Source organism: Balaenoptera acutorostrata, chromosome 10 (assembly GCF_949987535.1).
Source record: "Balaenoptera acutorostrata chromosome 10, mBalAcu1.1, whole genome shotgun sequence".
Classification (NCBI taxonomy): Eukaryota; Metazoa; Chordata; class Mammalia; order Artiodactyla; family Balaenopteridae; genus Balaenoptera; species Balaenoptera acutorostrata.
The window spans coordinates 90,942,658-90,960,903 of NC_080073.1; the positions used below are offsets into that span (position 1 = coordinate 90,942,658).

General features: G+C 37.6%; 1 protein-coding gene across 4 annotated transcripts in view; it reads right to left on the minus strand.

The window, feature by feature from the left end:
• Positions 1-18,246, minus strand: part of CDKAL1 (CDK5 regulatory subunit associated protein 1 like 1) — a 669,276-nt gene that overhangs the window by 441,008 nt on the left and 210,022 nt on the right. For all 4 annotated transcript variants that reach the window (XM_007197148.2, XM_057555487.1, XM_057555486.1 and 1 more), the window contains one exon: positions 7,776-7,896. In XM_007197148.2, the coding sequence (XP_007197210.2) occupies positions 7,776-7,896 (121 nt within the window). The remainder of the gene's footprint in view (positions 1-7,775; positions 7,897-18,246) is intronic.

The following is an 18,246-nucleotide window of genomic DNA, read 5'->3' on the forward strand; positions in this document are numbered from 1 at the left end:
TAGAGAAGCAACTAATCTTCATTGGTAGGTACTACTGTCTATCAAAAACACCTCTAAGAGTTGTACATGACAAAACTGACTTACATTAATTTACAGTCATCAGCGCCCAATATATAAAAAAGTGACATTGACCAATAATTTTTAAATAAATGAGTGACTATTAAGTCTGCTGAATTCTTTTTGGAAAATGTTTTATCTTGAGATATTGCCTCTTGGAGAAAGGTGTCAGGACCTAATAGATGTCTCTGAGGACGGCACCGAGGCTGAGGGAGCTTTTCTCAAGAGAGCAGATTCAGAATAGTGCCACGGTTATTACAATCAGGACATGTAAACAGAACAGTACAGTATAACTAAGAAAAAAAAAGAATACTTATTTGTTGACACCATGCTAAGATATAAGAAGTTAATGAATCATTGAATATACTAAACATGTAGTCATTTCAAAGGGATTATAAAATAAAATATCCCAAATTTTATTCTCCAAAAATGTTAAAAAGGATTCACACTAATACAAGTGTGATATTACATATATTCAACCTTCTAACAGGATCTTTTTGGAACCTTAATTCAAGCTTTATAAGAACACTTCTAGGGCTTCCCTGGTGGCGCAGTGGTTAAGAATCCGCCTGCCAGTGCAGGGGACACAGGTTCGAGCCCTGGTCCGGGAAGATCCCACATGCCACGGAGCAACTAAGCCCGTGCGCCACAACTACTGAACCTGCGCTCTAGAGCCCGCGAGCCACAACTACTGAGCCTGCGTGCCACAACTACTGAAGCCTGCATGCCTAGAGCCCGTGCTCCGCAACAAGAGAAGCCACTGCAATGAGAAGCCCATGCACCACAACGAAGAGTAGCCCCCGCTCACTGCAACTAGAGAAAGCCCACACGCAGCAACAAAGACCCAACACAGCCAAAAATAAATAAATATTAAAAAAAAAAAAAAAAAGAACACTTCTAATTACAGGTTGGCCAAAAAATTCGTTTGGGTTTTTCCATACGATGTTACGAAAAACCCGAACGAACTTTTTGACCAACCCAATAAATTTTTTACCACCAAATTTTTTTAATAGAATATTATTTTCTGAAAGCTGTAATTTAAAGAGTAACATTAAAAGATAGCATTTGAGGCTTATATTTTCCACACGTGTACTGACAATGGCAGTAGTCGTGTTTGATGACAAAGTTCAAGGAGAAGACCTTTTTACTATGTTGCTGCCACATCTCATAGAGGGGCAGTAAGAGGATACCTGAGTATCTCACACCGCTTACATTCAGAGGTCTCAGGAGTCACTGCTGGGTACTCTCACCCTTAGAAGAGTGTCATGCTGGCACCTAAAAGCATTCACTCCCCAGAACGTGGAACAGAACAAGACCCAAATCCTCCCCATACAGGAGCTGCAATTAACTCAGTGTTTACAGCTGCATTTTTTGGATTATTTCAGTCAATGTTAGTTACCTGTTGACTTGGGAAATGTTTATCTTTGTATATGTCATAATATCTAATACAATACCTGATAATGTGGTAAGCACATAATAATTATATTTTCAAATTCACTGTGATTATATCTAGTTAATAATTATTTCTTGTTTTAATCATTAGAACCAGAAAGATAGCAAAATGTTATTAGTAATGATCCTACTTCTCTAAAAACAACTTCACTTCTATGAGAGAAATTTGCATTCTTTCTCTTTCATTCATTCATTCACCTATGTATCTAGCTCTGGAATAGGGACTGATAAATTCCGGACATTATAGAAAAAAAGTTGAAATATCCGAGTTAGTTTGTTTTCCCAAAGCTAAGATGTCACAGGGGGAAAAGTAACAGATACTTTAAAAAAATGTAATAAATTCAAGTATGTAATCTCAAAGAAAATTAGATTCCCCTTAAAGGTTCCCATATACCATCATTTTATGTCTGGCAGATGGCAAATAACAAGAAAGACGATAAATTTTAAAAGAGAAAGTATCAGTAAAGTATTACAGGGTCAGATGGTATTTTCTCAGATGTGTTTAGCCCTGGGGAGGATTACCCCTTCAAACTAGGGATAATCTGATAGTAGTACCTAAAAAATGATATACCTTATATCAGAACTGCTGAGCGGCACCCAACTCTTGGCTTTGGAAGAATGAAAATTGCCAAGGTATTGTCAAAATGATGACTTTGATAGTGACAGAGACAGCAAAATGAAGCAGAGATTTTCTTTATGGCCCATTTTCTGATTTTTAACTTTTTGTCCCCTATATTACCTTCTGTCTCCACACTCCGTTCTTACTACTAGAAAAAAAATAAGGCAATCACACAAATGGGGTCCCCTGACAAAAACTGAGCTTTTCAACCTCAGCTCACTTTTTCCTTTTATGCACATGTTGACTCCCTATTATACTGACCATGGCACTTGGTTGATACTTGTCTACATAAATATCCACAGATTTCCTACTCTGTTGTGCATCAGGACCATGACCTCACTCCACGAATTTCATGAAAAAAAATGGAACACTCTGGCATGACTCTTCAAATTTCATATATTTACCCCAGAAACAAGATTAGTTTTGCCAAATTTTTAATTAGAATCTCAGATTAGACATAGCTTCCAGTTTATAGAAAATCTGTAGGGTAGAATATCAGCTGAACACCACCACCAAAGGGAGGAAATCGGGGAAGAAGAAAACTGACAAATCTTGGAAGGAGGGGGGATTCTGATCAAGAACTGGCTGTATCTCAAGTCAATGGAGTCAAAAAGAGGCCATAGTATATTAACCAAAACATAAAGGGACATGACACTGAACCCTCCACCCTCCATTTTGCCTGACAGCATGGAGGAACTGAGCACCTTTCTCTAAATTAAATCAGTGAAGACCTTTAAGAAAAATGAACTGATAAGTTCTACACTTAAACTTACTCACATCCTTTACTCTTATGTCTGAGGAAGCATGAAGGTCTTTCTCGCCAACACTTACCTTTCTAACTACGTTCACAACCGTTCCTGTTTAAACAGTTTCTCCTGTCAATATATTTCTAATCCTTACCCCTCTGCCTCTAAGCAAGCTCAGATAGAAATATCCTTCTATTCTAAAAACCACGTCTCTCACTTTATAGCAGAACTCCTCCAAAGAGCAGTCCTCCTGTAGCAAAGCCTACTAATTTCTAACGTGGTTTGCAAATTTCCGGCTCTTTCGAAAATGATTCACCTAACCTGGCATTACTTCTCCTCAAGGAATCAGAAGTAATTGATAGTTAGACACTTCTTTTCATAAAACCTTCGCCACTGACTAGTTTTATTTCATAGATAGTTCCTCTCTCTCCTCTTATTTCCTATACACGGGCACTGACCATTCACCTTCACTGACCTCAACTGTCACCCCTCCAACTAAGGCTTCTTTTTAGCCTTGTATTTCTATCTCCAACCACTCTTTGGACAAACTTCCAAATCCATGGTTACAAATAAATCCATTGGAGAATGCCAAAGCCCATCTTCTTAACCATTACACAGTACTGCCACCCTTGCTTTTCCTTCCCAAAACTACCACCCAGGCTCTCATTCCTTCCTGGCTCGGTTGCTATAGGAACCATAAGCAAGAAATGTGGGTGGCCTATAGATGCTGAAATTTCATTTCAAATGTCACTATAATGCAAAGATTATTCTGTTCCCACACTTGATATGATCCCTTGCTCCTGTGAAACCACAAAAGTGTCTGACGGGCGCAATAGATAAGCCTCAGTCTCAGTCACCTACTAGCTGCATGACAATGTGAAGTCACCTAACCGCTCTGTAACTTAGTTTCCTCATCTACTGAAAAATCTCACAAGGCTGTTGTGAGGACGAAATACAGGAAAAAATATACATTTCACAGAATTCTGTCTGGCCCACATTAAGCACTCAATATACATGAGCAATGATTAACTTCATTCTCTCCTGCATTTGAGAGTCATGTCCATACAGCTCTCATCATCCTACTAGACAAACATGTGCCTATTCATGTCTACAGGGAGTACTTACCCCATAAGGGACAGTCTAGAAATAAGACTGATATTGGACAAGGGGCAGCTAACCTCAGAAGGCTCACCTCAAAAGAAAAGAATGTTGTAAATTGAGACAAGGAACCGAGTAGACCAAATTTATATATGCAATACAGCAAACATAAGAAGGATGAATAACTGAACATAAAATTGAGAGTATGGAAAGAAAAAATACATGTTATTTAAGAACTAAAGGTACTCTTTTTTTTTTTTTTAAGGATTTTCTTATTTATTTATTTATTTATTTATTTATTTATTTATTTATTTTTGGCTGTGTTGGGTCTTCGGTTCGTGCGAGGGCTTTCTCCAGTTGCGGCAAGCGGGGGCCACTCTTCATCGCGGTGCGGGGACCGCTCTTCATCGCGGTGCGCGGGCCTTTCTCTATCGCGGCCCCTCCCGTCGCGGGGCACAGGCTCCAGACGCGCAGGCTCAGCAATTGTGGCTCACGGGCCCAGCTGCTCCGTGGCATGTGGGATCTTCCCAGACCAGGGCTCGAACCCGTGTCCCCCGCATTAGCAGGCAGATTCTCAACCACTGCGCCACCAGGGAAGCCCCGGTACTCTTATTATACACAATGTGATCAAATAAGTAGTGGTCTCAGCTCATCCACAATCTAGCATGATCTGAAGTTTTCAACTTCTTCCTTGGCTAAAGCGACTAATATACTCCTTTTACATTTTAAGTTAGAAACGTAACAAAGCATAACAACTCTGTAGAGTTTAACAGTAACTTTGCTAAATTACCAATACATGTAATAAAACTTGCTGCAAATGGGATCCTTTCCCTAACTGATGAACAGAAAATTTATATGAAACTTATATATCCATATTTAATTTCAAAGCCATAAAACTTTGAAAAGTGTAAGATTTTGATGGAGATGATAATTTTTCGCTTGAAAGAAATAATTATCCGTAGAACTCTTTTAAAACATTTAAATGTAAATGACAAAAAGCAATGAGCTCTACTGGAGGTAAAAAAAATAAAATTCAAGGTAAAGATGTTAAGAGTGATACTGTCGACAAACACCCATGGAGAGACTTTCATCTGAGAACAAGTGATAAGGCTCCAACTGATTCAGGAAAATGATTAGTAGTCAGAGAAGTTCAGAAACTCTTATCTCAACGAGTGACAGTACAGATTAATTCTCTTAACAGCAAAAGAATGTTTGCTAATTTATTTACTAAGGGCAATTCTATACTGTAATATGAGAGATGTGAGAAGATGAGAAAGTGAAAGGAAATATCCAGTGAGCTTTAAAAATGTCTATAGCCTCATTATAAGAAACACTAAATCCAAGAGAAGAAAAATTCAAATTATAAATATATGAAAAATTTTAACTTAATGCTAGGGAAATTTTGAAAAATATACGGCAAAATAAATTAGTAGTGGCTTGAAAATACAATATTAATTCAACATTTAATTGAGTACTCACTTTGTACTGGACCCTGAAGTCAGAGACAATAATAGTGATAATTGAAATACTTTCTGAACTCACGAAGCTCATAACTAAGTAGAAAATATAAGTTATGCATCCTGAGAAATGCCATAATCAAGGTAAATAGGGAATGTTGTAGATGCACAGCGGAAAGGTGGAGGTATTTAGCCTGGTCAGGAGGGGAGGAAGACGCAGCCACCCAAAGAAAGGGGCACACAAGTGCGTATGGCAGGATTACCCACAAGTAAGTGGAGAAATGGTACGACACGCCAGGGGATCCTTACCGCCCACAGACGGGCCTGGAGTCAAGACAGAGAAGGACCTTGAGGCTGAGAATGTCAAGTAGTTCAGTGAGACTGAATACTGGAGTGTGAGGTGGGGAGTGACAAAATGGAGAAGTACAGAGACTAAAAATATAAAGTACCTTTGAAAACAAACAGTTAAAATCGACACTCAGCAGGTCACAAGTAGCTACAAAGTCACCTTGATCCTAAAATAATGGATTCTAATACAAAAGGGTTTGACAGGCCCTAAAATAATAACATACTTAAAAGGAATGTGCCAGGCAAAAAGGAGTTGATCAGTCCTGCATTTTTTTTTTTAAATGAGACTATCAGAAACATTTAGACTTTGCCCCTCTAAAGACATGGTTTAGGAGAAAGTACGCTTAGCCAAACTCCAAGTATTACTGTGCAAGTGGCAAGGCAATTTGTACTGCAACAAGAAATTAACATGATCCCATTCAACTTTCAAATTATAGAACTCAATTATTCATTCATTAAGTGAACATTTACTAAATCCGTACTGTGTACATACTTCTGTGTACTAAGGATACAATGATAAGAAAGAAAATCAATTCCCTACCTTCATGGAGCTTATTACAGGCCAGTGAGGGGAGACAATTACAACATAAATGGACATATGTCCATTTCAATACTGAGAAATGTTACAAAGGAAAATAAGGTAAATATGGAGGAAAGGAAAGGTAGGGATGCTGCAATTTTAATAGGAATTTGAATTCAGGAGTCAAAAACAACAGCAGCAGCAGCAATGCAGGATGTGAAGGAAGGAGAAGAGTGACTGAGACAGAGGGAACAGCGAACAGCCTTACACCCATAACTTGGCTCAGACTCCAGAGAATATATTAGATTCTCCAGTCAATGTGACAGCTACGCTTCTGACTGTTAAATTCTGACTTAGTCGCTAGTAATCTCTGAGCTTGATGAGTCCAGGTTTATGAATCTTCCACACTGAAGGCCAGACATTGGTCCTGGACAAGTTCACGAAGTCAACTGAAAGTCCCCAAGGGTTTTTAGGGAAAAGCCAAATGTCTTCTTCAACAGTCCCCGGTCTTTGGCGGCAGCGGGGAGGATGAACCAGAGGTGGACGAGAAGGCAAGAGAAAAGACAACCAGTGACAACACAGCTGCAACAGTGCAGGAGGAAAGGACGGCACTGGCTTGGAGAGAGGTAGGAAGATGCTGGAGCAGGAAAGATAAGTTCACCTGTTCTCAGTGGGAAAGAGCATGAAGAAAGCAAAGGGCAAAAGGAGGACAATTTTTAGAAAGAGAGAAGGAAGATTAAAATTTAAAAGGAGCAGGAAGGCTTAAATCTGTGGGAAATGTGAGGCAGCTGCATGAATGGAGGGACTTTCATGAGGTTTAAATTTAAATTTATTACCAGACTATTATAATATAGATTAAAGTGGGAAATAAGTAACTTTTTCAAATGGAGTCACTATTTAAAAGAACCAAATTCAACAAATGCAAATAAAACCAAGTATGACTGATTATACCAGGAGTTATAATCAGGCAGAACTTCAGACCAACATGGCAATTAAAGAGTACTTGATATTCAGCCACGATGTTTATCTTCAGTTTAAGGCTCATAAAAGTAACATTTAAAAATATTCATTTCAGATAGTTAATAATCAAAATACGGTTAGGATCTTGGGCAATGTTTACTACTATAATGCTACTGAAAAAAATAGTCAAAGATGATGGGTGTATTAACCATTTCACAGAATGAAATACTCTTCTTAAAAAGATTTTAACCAAGGGCAGAGCTGGAAAACAAAATCCACATTTATTACCAAAAAGAAGTTAGAGTAATGTTAATCAAAGAAAAAAACACTTGCTGCAAATATAAGTGCAACTGCATACAAGGAACATCTTAGAGGGAACAATATTCATGTCTGATTTTTTAAAAAATTCATTTTTGATTTTTCTTTCCCATGGAAATGTTCAACTACTTTTCTACGTCATATAGCCAGGAAAATTCATGGAGTATATTGAATATTTTATGAGTTAGAGAGAAGCTTACCCAGTATTGATGGAAATGATTTCTATCAGTGGATTCTTCCTAATCTTTGGCAAATCCAGTCGTGCTCCCCCCAACCGTTTTCCATTATCCTTTTTCTGACCCAGCAGTCTCACAGAGTGACCTTCAAATAAAGCATAGAAATACACGTTAGCATGAGTCACAACTTCACTTTAATTTACTGCTTTCAACAAATATGTTAATATTTGCATTTAACTTTTTCTTTTATGGAAACAAATAAAAACAACCCAGAGAAGATACAATCACTGAACCTAAGAAATACTACCAAAGGGAAAGGCAGCGGTGTTCAAGTCCTACAGTCAAAAGTGCTTTGCTTAGAATATTTGCACATTCATACTGCACAGATGAGAGAAATAGAAATATCCTCAGAGTGTCATTCCACAGGTATGAATGGTCCCTAACATAGACCAGATATGTAAGTATATGAAGCAGGAAGGGTTCACTTGGGCACTGGCCCTGCAGGCCAAGTACAAAAGCAGATCATCTGCTCAAAGCAAACTGTAAATCAAAGAAGTAAAGAATTAAAAAGCTGAGATAAAATGACACTCTAGGGTTGGATTTTTAAGAACAAACAAAAGCTTTTAAACTTATTTTTTTTTAAGTATTACAAAAGAATCAGAACACTTCTAAGACCCATTAAAATGTTGAATTAATTGTAGTTACAGAAAAGTTGGAAGAATAGAAGAATTCCCATCTCCTTGATATTCACCAATTATTATTTTCCATACTTATCATTTTCTCTGTATACATACATATTATTTTTTATAACTTTCCTAAAGTACATCCTGTAAAACGCACCCATTGTAAGTAAACAATTCAATGATTTTAAATAAACTTATAGTTGTACAATCATCACAACCCATTTTTAGAACATTTCCATCACCCCCAAAACTCTCTCAAGCTTATTTATAGCCTATCCATGCTCCCATACCAAATATATTACATTTTGTTAATCTATCAACCAGCTGATGAACATTTGGACTGTTTCCAATTAACACCTTCTATAATAATGCTTCTATGAATATATGAATACAGATCTTCATGTGGACATATGTGTTCACCTCTCTTAGATAAGATTCCTAGGAAAAGAATTGTGGGTTATGTCGTAAATTTATATTCACTTTTATAAGAAATAACTTTTCCAAAGAAGTGCTACCATTTTATATCCCACCAGCAGTGTATGAGGGTTTGAGTTTCTCCACATCACCAAGACCTCACTCATATTGTAACTTCTGACAACAGCTATTCTAGTGGGCGTGTAGTGCTATATTATTGTGCTTTGAATGAATAATATGCATTCCATAATGACGAACGATATTGAGCACCTTTTCATGTGATTAGCCAATTGTATTCCAATTTGGTAAAATGTTGTCATGGTTAATTTTTACGCGTCAACTTGCCTGGGCCACAGGGCGCCCAGACATTTAGCCAAACATTATTTTGGGTGTGTCTGTGAGGGTGTTTCTGGATGAGACTGACATTTGAATCAGTAGACTGTGTAAAGCACACTGCTCTCCCTAACACTGGTGGGCATTATCCAATTAATCAAAGACCTGAATAGAACAAAAAGGCTGAGTAAGAGGGAACTAACTCCTCCTGTCTGACTACTGAGCTGAGTAACTGGTCTTTTCCAGCCTTCAGACTCAAGACTGAAATATCAGCTCTTCTTGGGTCTCGCACCTGCCCAGTTGCCAGCTGTAACTCACACCATCAACTCTCCTGATTCTCAGACCTTTGGGCCTGGACTGGAACTGCACATCAGCTCTCTAGAGTCTTCACCGTGCCGACCACAGACACTGGGAATTTTCAGCCTCCTTAATGGTGGGAGCCAATACCTTATAATACATCTCATTATACACACACACACCCCCCTACTGGTTCTCTTTCTCTGGAGAACCCTCACTAATATAAATGTCTACTCCAGTATTTTGTCAATATTTTAGTTATAGCATTTGTCTTATTATTGAATTATAAGAATTCTTTACATATTCTGGTTATATGACCTTTGTGAGATATATAATTTCTAAATATTTTCTCTCAGTCTGTGGCTTATAGTTTCACTTTCATAATGGCATCTTTTGAAAATTAAAGTTTTTTTTAATATAATGAAGTTCAACTTATCTATATTTTATTTTACAGCTCATGCTTTGGGTGTCATATCTAAGAACTCTTTGCCTAGCCCAAGAGCACAAAGATTTCTCCTACATTTTCTTCCACAAGTTTTATCGTTTTCACTCTTATAATTAGGTCTAGGATACACTGTGTTACTTCCTGTGTGTAATAAAGGTCTAAGTTTATTTTTGCACGTGGATATTCAATCGTCCCAGAATCATTTCTTTTCTTTCTTCCTCCTTTGTGCCATTGCCATCACATATATTAACATATATAGTTGTATAAACCCTAAAATATAGTGCTACAATTGTTGTTTTATACAATTGTATGTTTTTTAAAGAAAAATGTGAAAAATATATATTTATAAAGTACTATATATTTACCCACATAATTACCACTTCTAGCACTCTTCATTTCCTCCTGGGGATTTCCATTTGGTACCACTTTCTGCCTGAAAAATTGTCTTCAGTATTTCTTGTAAATCAAGTCTGCTAGCAACACATTTTTTATTTGGAAATGTCTTTATTTTGCTTCATTTGGGAAGGATACTTTTGCTGGATATATCAATAGAATTCTTGGTTGACAGTTTTGTTCTTTGAGCACTGAATATATCACTCCACTGTCTTTGACCTCTAGAGCTTCTGGTGAGAAGTCGACTATTAATCTTGTTGTTCTCCAGTACACAGTATGTCATTTCTCTCTTATGCTGTCAAGATTTTCCCTCTTTTTCTACAATGATTACGATGTGTATAGGTGTGGATATCTGGGACTTCTCTACATGGAATTCACTTAGCTTTTTGGATCCAAAAGTAATGGTTTTCATCAAATTTGGGAAGTTTTCATCCAGTACCATTTAAAACTACTGTTGTTGCTGTTGCTGTTTTTTACTGTATCCTTTTCTTTTGTGATTCCCATGACACATTTGTTGGTGTGCCAGATGTTGTCCCAATGGTCTCTGAGGCCCTTTTCATTTTTCCTCTGTTCTTCTATCCAAATCAGATCATTACTCTTGGTCTATCCACAGATTTTTTTCTTCTGCCCTCTCAAATCTGCAGTTGAGCCCCCGCTAATGAATGTTTTCATTTCAGCTACTGTACTTTTCAACTCCAGATTTCCTATTGGTTCTCTTTTATAATTTCTATCATTTTGTGATTCTGTATTCAAGTCACTGTCATCATCCTTTTCTTAAATGCTTTTTTTTTAATAAATTTATTATTTATTTATTTTTGCTGTGTTGGGTCTTCGTTTCTATGCGAGGGCTTTCTCTAGTTGCGGCGAGCGGGGGCCACTCTTCATCGCGGTGCGCGGACCTCTCACTGTCACGGCCTCTCTTGTTGCGGAGCACAGGCTCCAGACGCGCAGGCTCAGTAGCTGTGGCTCACGGGCCTAGTTGCTCCGTGGCATGTGGGATCTTCCCAGACCAGGGCTCGAACCCGTGTCCCCTGCATTGGCAGGCAGATTCTCAACCACTGCACCACCAGCGAAGCCCTTCTTAAATGCTTTTAACATCATTTCACTTAGTTCTTTCAAGTCTTCGTCTGCTAAATCCAACATTTCTGGCCACTCAACAACAATCGATACTGACTGCTTTTTTCCCGCTTGAATGTGGTTATACTTGGTTTCTTTGTATGTATCATAATATTTTGTTAAATACTAGAAATTTTAGGTAATATATTGTAGCAACTCTCAATTCATATTTATCCCCCAAAGGGTAGCCTATGAAGTTTATGTCTCCACAATGAATGGTCATTAATCTCCTTTCTTAGCTTTTTTGGCTTTCTTCCCCCCAAAGCGTAACTTCCCAGCAGTCAATTCTGTATCTGCATAGCAAAGCTAAGTCAAGGACTGGTCACGCATATGCTCAAACACCTTAAACCAGTAAGATTCCTAACTATGTGTTGACTGATCTGTGTATGAGCCGAGAGCATTCAAACTTAGGGCCATTTTCAAGTCTGCCCCACCTTTTACTTTCTCCTGGGCTTTCTTGGGTCCTCTCCCACCTTCTCGCGATGTGCATACAAGCTCCAGCTGACAGATAAGTGTAGGCAGCTTGGGCCCACTCTGGTCCCTGTTGTGCATGTGCACAACCTCCAGTCAACTTACAGTTTGCAAAGACTTATCAAGCATCCTCTCTCTGTCTCACCTCCCAGAAGTCTCTGCTAAATCCATGGCTAGTCTGTCTGTCTACCACTTCTGACAAACAGGCCTACAACTTCAGGTGTGTAGAGCCAGAGACACCTCATCCCCTATCTCCCCACCCCACCCCACCCACCCCCCGTCACGCGCCATGAACATCTTCACTTTCCCTAACAGTCCTCCAAGTCAACTGAGCTTTCTTGGGAGCAGCAGTGAAGCTGCTGGTTTTTACAGCCTGCCCTGTCCTGGTTGAACAACCTTGCCCACAGAGCTGAGGAAGGAAAACGGCAGTAGCACCAGGCACAAACACCAAAGACTCACACTGTTCTTACCCAAAGCTCAGTTGTTTGCACAAATAAACACTTCTCAGTTTGCTGACTGCTTTTAGCCAATTTCTAGAATGCCAGAATGGCTTGTTTTTGACCATCTGTCCAGCTTTGTTGTTGCTTGTGGGGAGATTTGTTGACCTTCTCACGCAGTCGTGCCACAAGCTAATCAAAGCCCACTTTTTAAAAGCAATTATTTAAAATAACTTCAAATACATAATTAGTACAGATATAAGATTCTAAGCAATTATATGTATGTTTCATCACCCCTCATTTCAGAAAGATATACTGCTTAAACATCTCCTGTACAGACAGCTTTTCAGGACCATAAGTAATAAAACCATCAGTCATGGCCTTTTTGTACTAATCGCTTTAATAAGAAACATTAAGTACTTCATTCATTCTGAAAATTCTTGCTCTGATGGAGAAACATAGTTAGACTCAAGCAAGCATTTGGCATACCAGATTTCACAGATTTTCAAGATAAGTTGAGCTCTTCAATCACAAGTCCAGTTAATGAAGAGGTGAGCAAGACTGGCATGATAACATAATAGTTCTCTGAGAGATGCCAAAAGTTCAATAATGACTATGCAAAGGCATGCTATTTTCATACTAGCCTGAGACAAATTTCATTATATCCTGCTGAGACTTCAGCAATATGAGCCTGTACTAATAACATTTGATAAATTATTCATCTCCAACTATCTACATGCAAATAAAGGAACATATCCTGCCTGATGATATAATGAGTTATTTTCCAATCCAATGATTCATTAAAGAGTGGCAGACCTAGCAACAGTCTTTTTTTTTTTTTTAATTGAAAAATATACCACACTAAAAACAAAGTAGGAAATAACATAAAAGTCCCTCATTATATCTGGTCAAAGATGAAAGAAAGGAAATTCAACCACATAATGATTATTTTTTTAAAAAACAGACTAGCAGAATAGAACTTTTATACTTGTTATACCATCTTTTTAAAAAATCCTTTTGCAAACAGAATTGCTATTTCAAAGTAACTCCTTAAATCTATAGACCACAGAATAAAAACATATACTACAAATCATTACCCATTATATGTGCAGTTATCAATATTATTACCCTCTAAAACAAACTGAAATTTGACAGAATAAATAATAAAACTGAAGGAGATGTCTTAAAGAAGGTGTATCTGTGGGACGAAAAGGAAAGGAAACAAGGACTCAGGAACAGGGAAACATGCTGAAGGAATAAAAATGTGAAAGGTAAAAAGGAAACTTTTGGAGCAAATTTATACTGAAAATGAACATGCTATACTTATGAAGGGACCAACCCGTAAGGACCACCATTAGACACTCACACACTGCTTCTCTATACAATCCCTTCTGATTAGCCACTGATGCCTAGCACTGTGAAGGAAAAAGAACACTGCTCAATGAGTACCGATTTATTTTGTGACTACTGCGAATTTCCTCACCCTTTGTGGCTAGACTGAAGAGAAGGAGAGGAAGAAAAGAAATCAGGACAACAGAGTTTGAAAGAAAAGGAGAGTGAAAATATTGGTTTTTACATCATTTCAATCACACGTAATAAGAAATTAAAGGAGGAAGTATTAATAGGAACAGATGGGAACAATGACGCTCAGTGTGACCAGATAAACTGATAATAACATGAGACCACTGAGGAGACAGGGATAAAGATGTAAGTTATTAAAATAGAGATATGCAATTTTAATCCAAGGATGAAAAAAGAAGATTGCCTTATATGCAGAATGGGACATACTCAAATGTTCTATTTCCGAGATTTTATCTTTCCTATTTTCAATGTAAATTCACATTTCATCTCCTCTAAATAACGGTCAAATATGTCTCAGTGGGCTTATTAACCATCTTTAATAAACATCTCTCTAAGTTGTTACTTACAAGTGTCACATAAAATTCAGTCCTGTTAAACCAAATTTAATTTTAAGCCTGAGGCTTTCAGCAGTTATTTATAAATCAGCTACAAAACCCTGATTCTGTGCTCGTTTTTACATTTGATCTAATCCAGTAAAGAATGTTACTATTTTTTTAGCTAAAATTATTATATATTACAAAGTATTGAACCAAAAGCTAGTTTGTTTTATATAATTCACTATTATATGCACACTTGTGAATTCATAACACTGAAAAACCTATATGAAAAAAGGCATATTTTGTACAATAATGGATATACTCGTTGAATCAATATTCAGTGTTGTTTATGGATCTTCATGAGCAAATAATCTTTCCCAAATCCCACAGTGCTAAGTGCACTGAACATTATTAGAGCTGAGGAAAAACATCCCACCCATACATACTAGAAAGCCCTGTCTGTCAACATGTCAGGAAGCCAATTATAATGGTCATTCAAAAGCAGAAAAGTACCAACCCGTGAAATATAAGCATATATGTAAACACACATGCGCACACGCACACACACACACACACACACACTGATAGAAATAGGACTACCTACAAAATACGTATTTATTAATTAAATTATGTTTCTACATACAAACCAATCGTTCCCCCTCTGGTTCTCAAAGCTAAAGTCATTTGTACAAGTTAGCCTTAGAATATCATTACACATTATAGAAGCACCGGTAATCTGGCAACTTGGACTCCAGTTGTTTATTTCTTTTCCCTTTAATTTCTTTTTCTTCTAAAGGCTCTATAAACAGCCAGACTTTCCTTCAATACTTCATTCTTCTCACCTAATTTTAAAGGCCATTCACTGTTTCCTTAATATGTGACCACCCACCTCCACTACCACCAGAGAGGCCTCATGCCAAGTTTTTTTCATCTCTTACTAACTGCTCTCACTTCACACAAATTCAGTCCTATTAACAGACATTCTGAAGACCTATCTGAACCCTAAGCTCTGGGCTGTCCTGCTGGAAAGCTTCCTAATAAAAGCAAACCCAACCCAATGCTGGGGCAGAGGGTAAGAGAAGACTGGTAGATATTCAAGCAAAAACAAAAACAAAAAAATGAGTAAATGCACTACAGACATCAATTCTCACTTAATAGAGCCCCATCAATTTGAATATTGTTTAAGAATATTAGAAAGGAAAGCTCAGTTTACTGTTTTTCTACAAAGTGCTTGGAGCTGTTACTCGGCATAGCCTCCAAAGGCTTTTTAACTACTTAATTACACAAAAAAACAAAAATTTAGCCAAAGTTTGTCTCTACTCCATTCAATGTCATCCTCATATGTAGGCTCCTCCCAAGAAAGCAAGCATTCTCTAATATTCACACTTAAGTAACTCTCTTGAAATATTTTCATTTTAAAAGAAGAAAAGCAAAGTAAAACAAAGAAGTTGGGTTAAGTGAAAGAAGCAGCTAGTCTGGGTTGGAAAATTTTACCCGAAATGCTAGAATTGACTCAAAACACAAGATCATTACAATTCAAGCGCCAATTTTAGCTACTAAGATTTCAGCAATTACGAAGACTTTCAATGTTAACTAGAACAATGACACCTAGAAAAAGATATTAAAATAAGAGAAGAATGGTAAGAATCAACTGTCCAAAAAGACAGAATTCAAAGCGTGAATCAAAGTATAAGCAAAGAGAGCCTACTAAGGTCCTAATGTTACCAGCGTGCATTTCCAGAGTTTTGGGTTGAGAGGGAGCTAAGATAAGGACAGAATACAAAGTTTAAATCCCCTAAAAGTTGGAGGGTTATTTAATATCAAAACTCTTCTTGCACAAAAAAGTATCTACACTATAATTATAATGACGTGAAATTTATGTATGATCCAGAACTGTGGAAGATGTAAAGATGAAAACATGTTGGAATGGAAAATTCTAAGGCAACTTTTTCTTCCATTCGTACAGCATTGTTGGTACAACTAATGACAACTATTTTCAAGTCATCATACTGGACAAAGAATACATAAAATAAATAATCCACATAAGCAAGACGTCTTCTTATAGTAATGGAGATACCTTCTGGAGGCAAACTACCAGAACATTTAATTTTATGATTTAATTACATCTTTTGCAAGCAGATACACCTTTTACGACAGTGGGAGGAGATTTATACGGTGCCAACTTATTTTTCACAATCTAAATCAAGTGTACATCAAAATATTCAAAAGTCAAAGCAGTCGCACGTCAGTAACTCCACCTCAGTACTGACCCTTAAAAGAACTCAGGTGGTTGGCTGTCTTGCTACAGTAGGCTCCTCTGAATTCTATATATTTCTTTTTTTCCCACACTCTATTTATTTACTTTTTTATTTTTTAAATTTGTATTGAAGTATAGTTGCTTTACAATGCTGCGTTAATTTTTACCATACAGCGAAGTAAATCAGCTATACGTATACGTATATCCCCTTTTTTGGATTTCCTTCCCATTTAGGTCACCACAGATCTCCTGAATTCTAAATTTCAGTAGCTCCAAGGCTTTAATGTTTTGGGGTGTTTTTTAAAACATTTTTATTGGAGTATAATTGCTTTACAATGGTGTGTTAGTTTCTGCTGTGTAACAAAAGTGAATCAGCTATATGTATACATATATCCCCATATCCCCTCCCTCTTGCGTCTCCCTCCCACCCTCCCTATCCCACCCCTCTAGGTGGACACAAAGCACCGAGCTGATCTCCCTGTGCTATGCAGCTGCTTCCCACTAGCTATCTATTTTACCTTTGGTAGTGTATATATGTCCATGCCACTCTCTCACTTTGTCCCAGCTTACCCTTCCCCCTCCCCGGCTTTAATGTTTATGGCAATAAAGCTACTCAGTACTTCCGTTTCAGTAAGTAAAGCATCCATGGCAGCAATGCAAAAACTTAATCATTGCTCATGCTCAAACCCATATTCCCCAAATTACTGCACCAGGTGATGAAAGCAGAGATAACAGACCTAATAACAGATGGCATTCAAGCTCCTAAAAAAAAAAGAGAGAACAATACTATACAAGAATAAGGAACCTGTAAGCCACATTTAGCTCAAATCCCCACATCCAATCATGAATGAAAATGTCAAGCTCCTGCTACTCTTCAAATCATTATAAAATGTCACCGAGGAGCGGTGGGAGGCAGTATAAAGGCAACCTAAAGGGAGGAAGTCAGGGAAGGGGCATCTGGCACTTATTTGTTGGCTTTAAATTCACAATCTTAGTCCTCAACCCCTTGTGACTGGCATTACCACTGCCCTTATGGAGAAATGAGGACAGTGAAATAAGTGTAGAAATGTACGAAAATCAAAGAGGATGTACATTTTATATCATAACACCAATACACTAATGCACATGCATAACCGAAACAAAAGTTCCAAAATGCTACAGATGAGTAAAAAATGAAGTAGGTTTGAAATATTATTTTATCAATATTTAGATACAACATAAAGACTCCCCAAACCCAACTCCCCCCCCCTAAAAAAAAATACCTATTCTGTCCTGAGTCATCACAAAGACTTCTGCCCTAAAGGGACTTATGGTCTTGAGGAAAACAACTTGTAAACAAATAACTGGAATGAAATGTCAGACATGGTCTGATCAGTGTTTTTAAGGACAGTAGATCACCATGAGAGTGTGGTCAACTCTCCTAAAAAAAGATCAGAAAAGGCTTCAAGGAGAAATGACACTGTAGTGTGGGAGGCTGAGCAGGCCAGATACAAGTTACATACACGACTACATAGATTTCCCAGTACATCTGGACACAACACTGCTAACACGGCAAGCACAGATCTTTGCTACAAATCCTGTCTGTTCATCTTCTGCTTCTTAAACCAGCCTATCACTAAAACCAGAATTCACTGAAAAGATTTATTAAGACTTGGCATAAAGGAGCTCCACTGTGAAAAACCCCACCTTCAAAAATTAAATGCCTCTAAACATAGTTTATGAGGTAGAAATTATGTGGGTTTGAGATACGC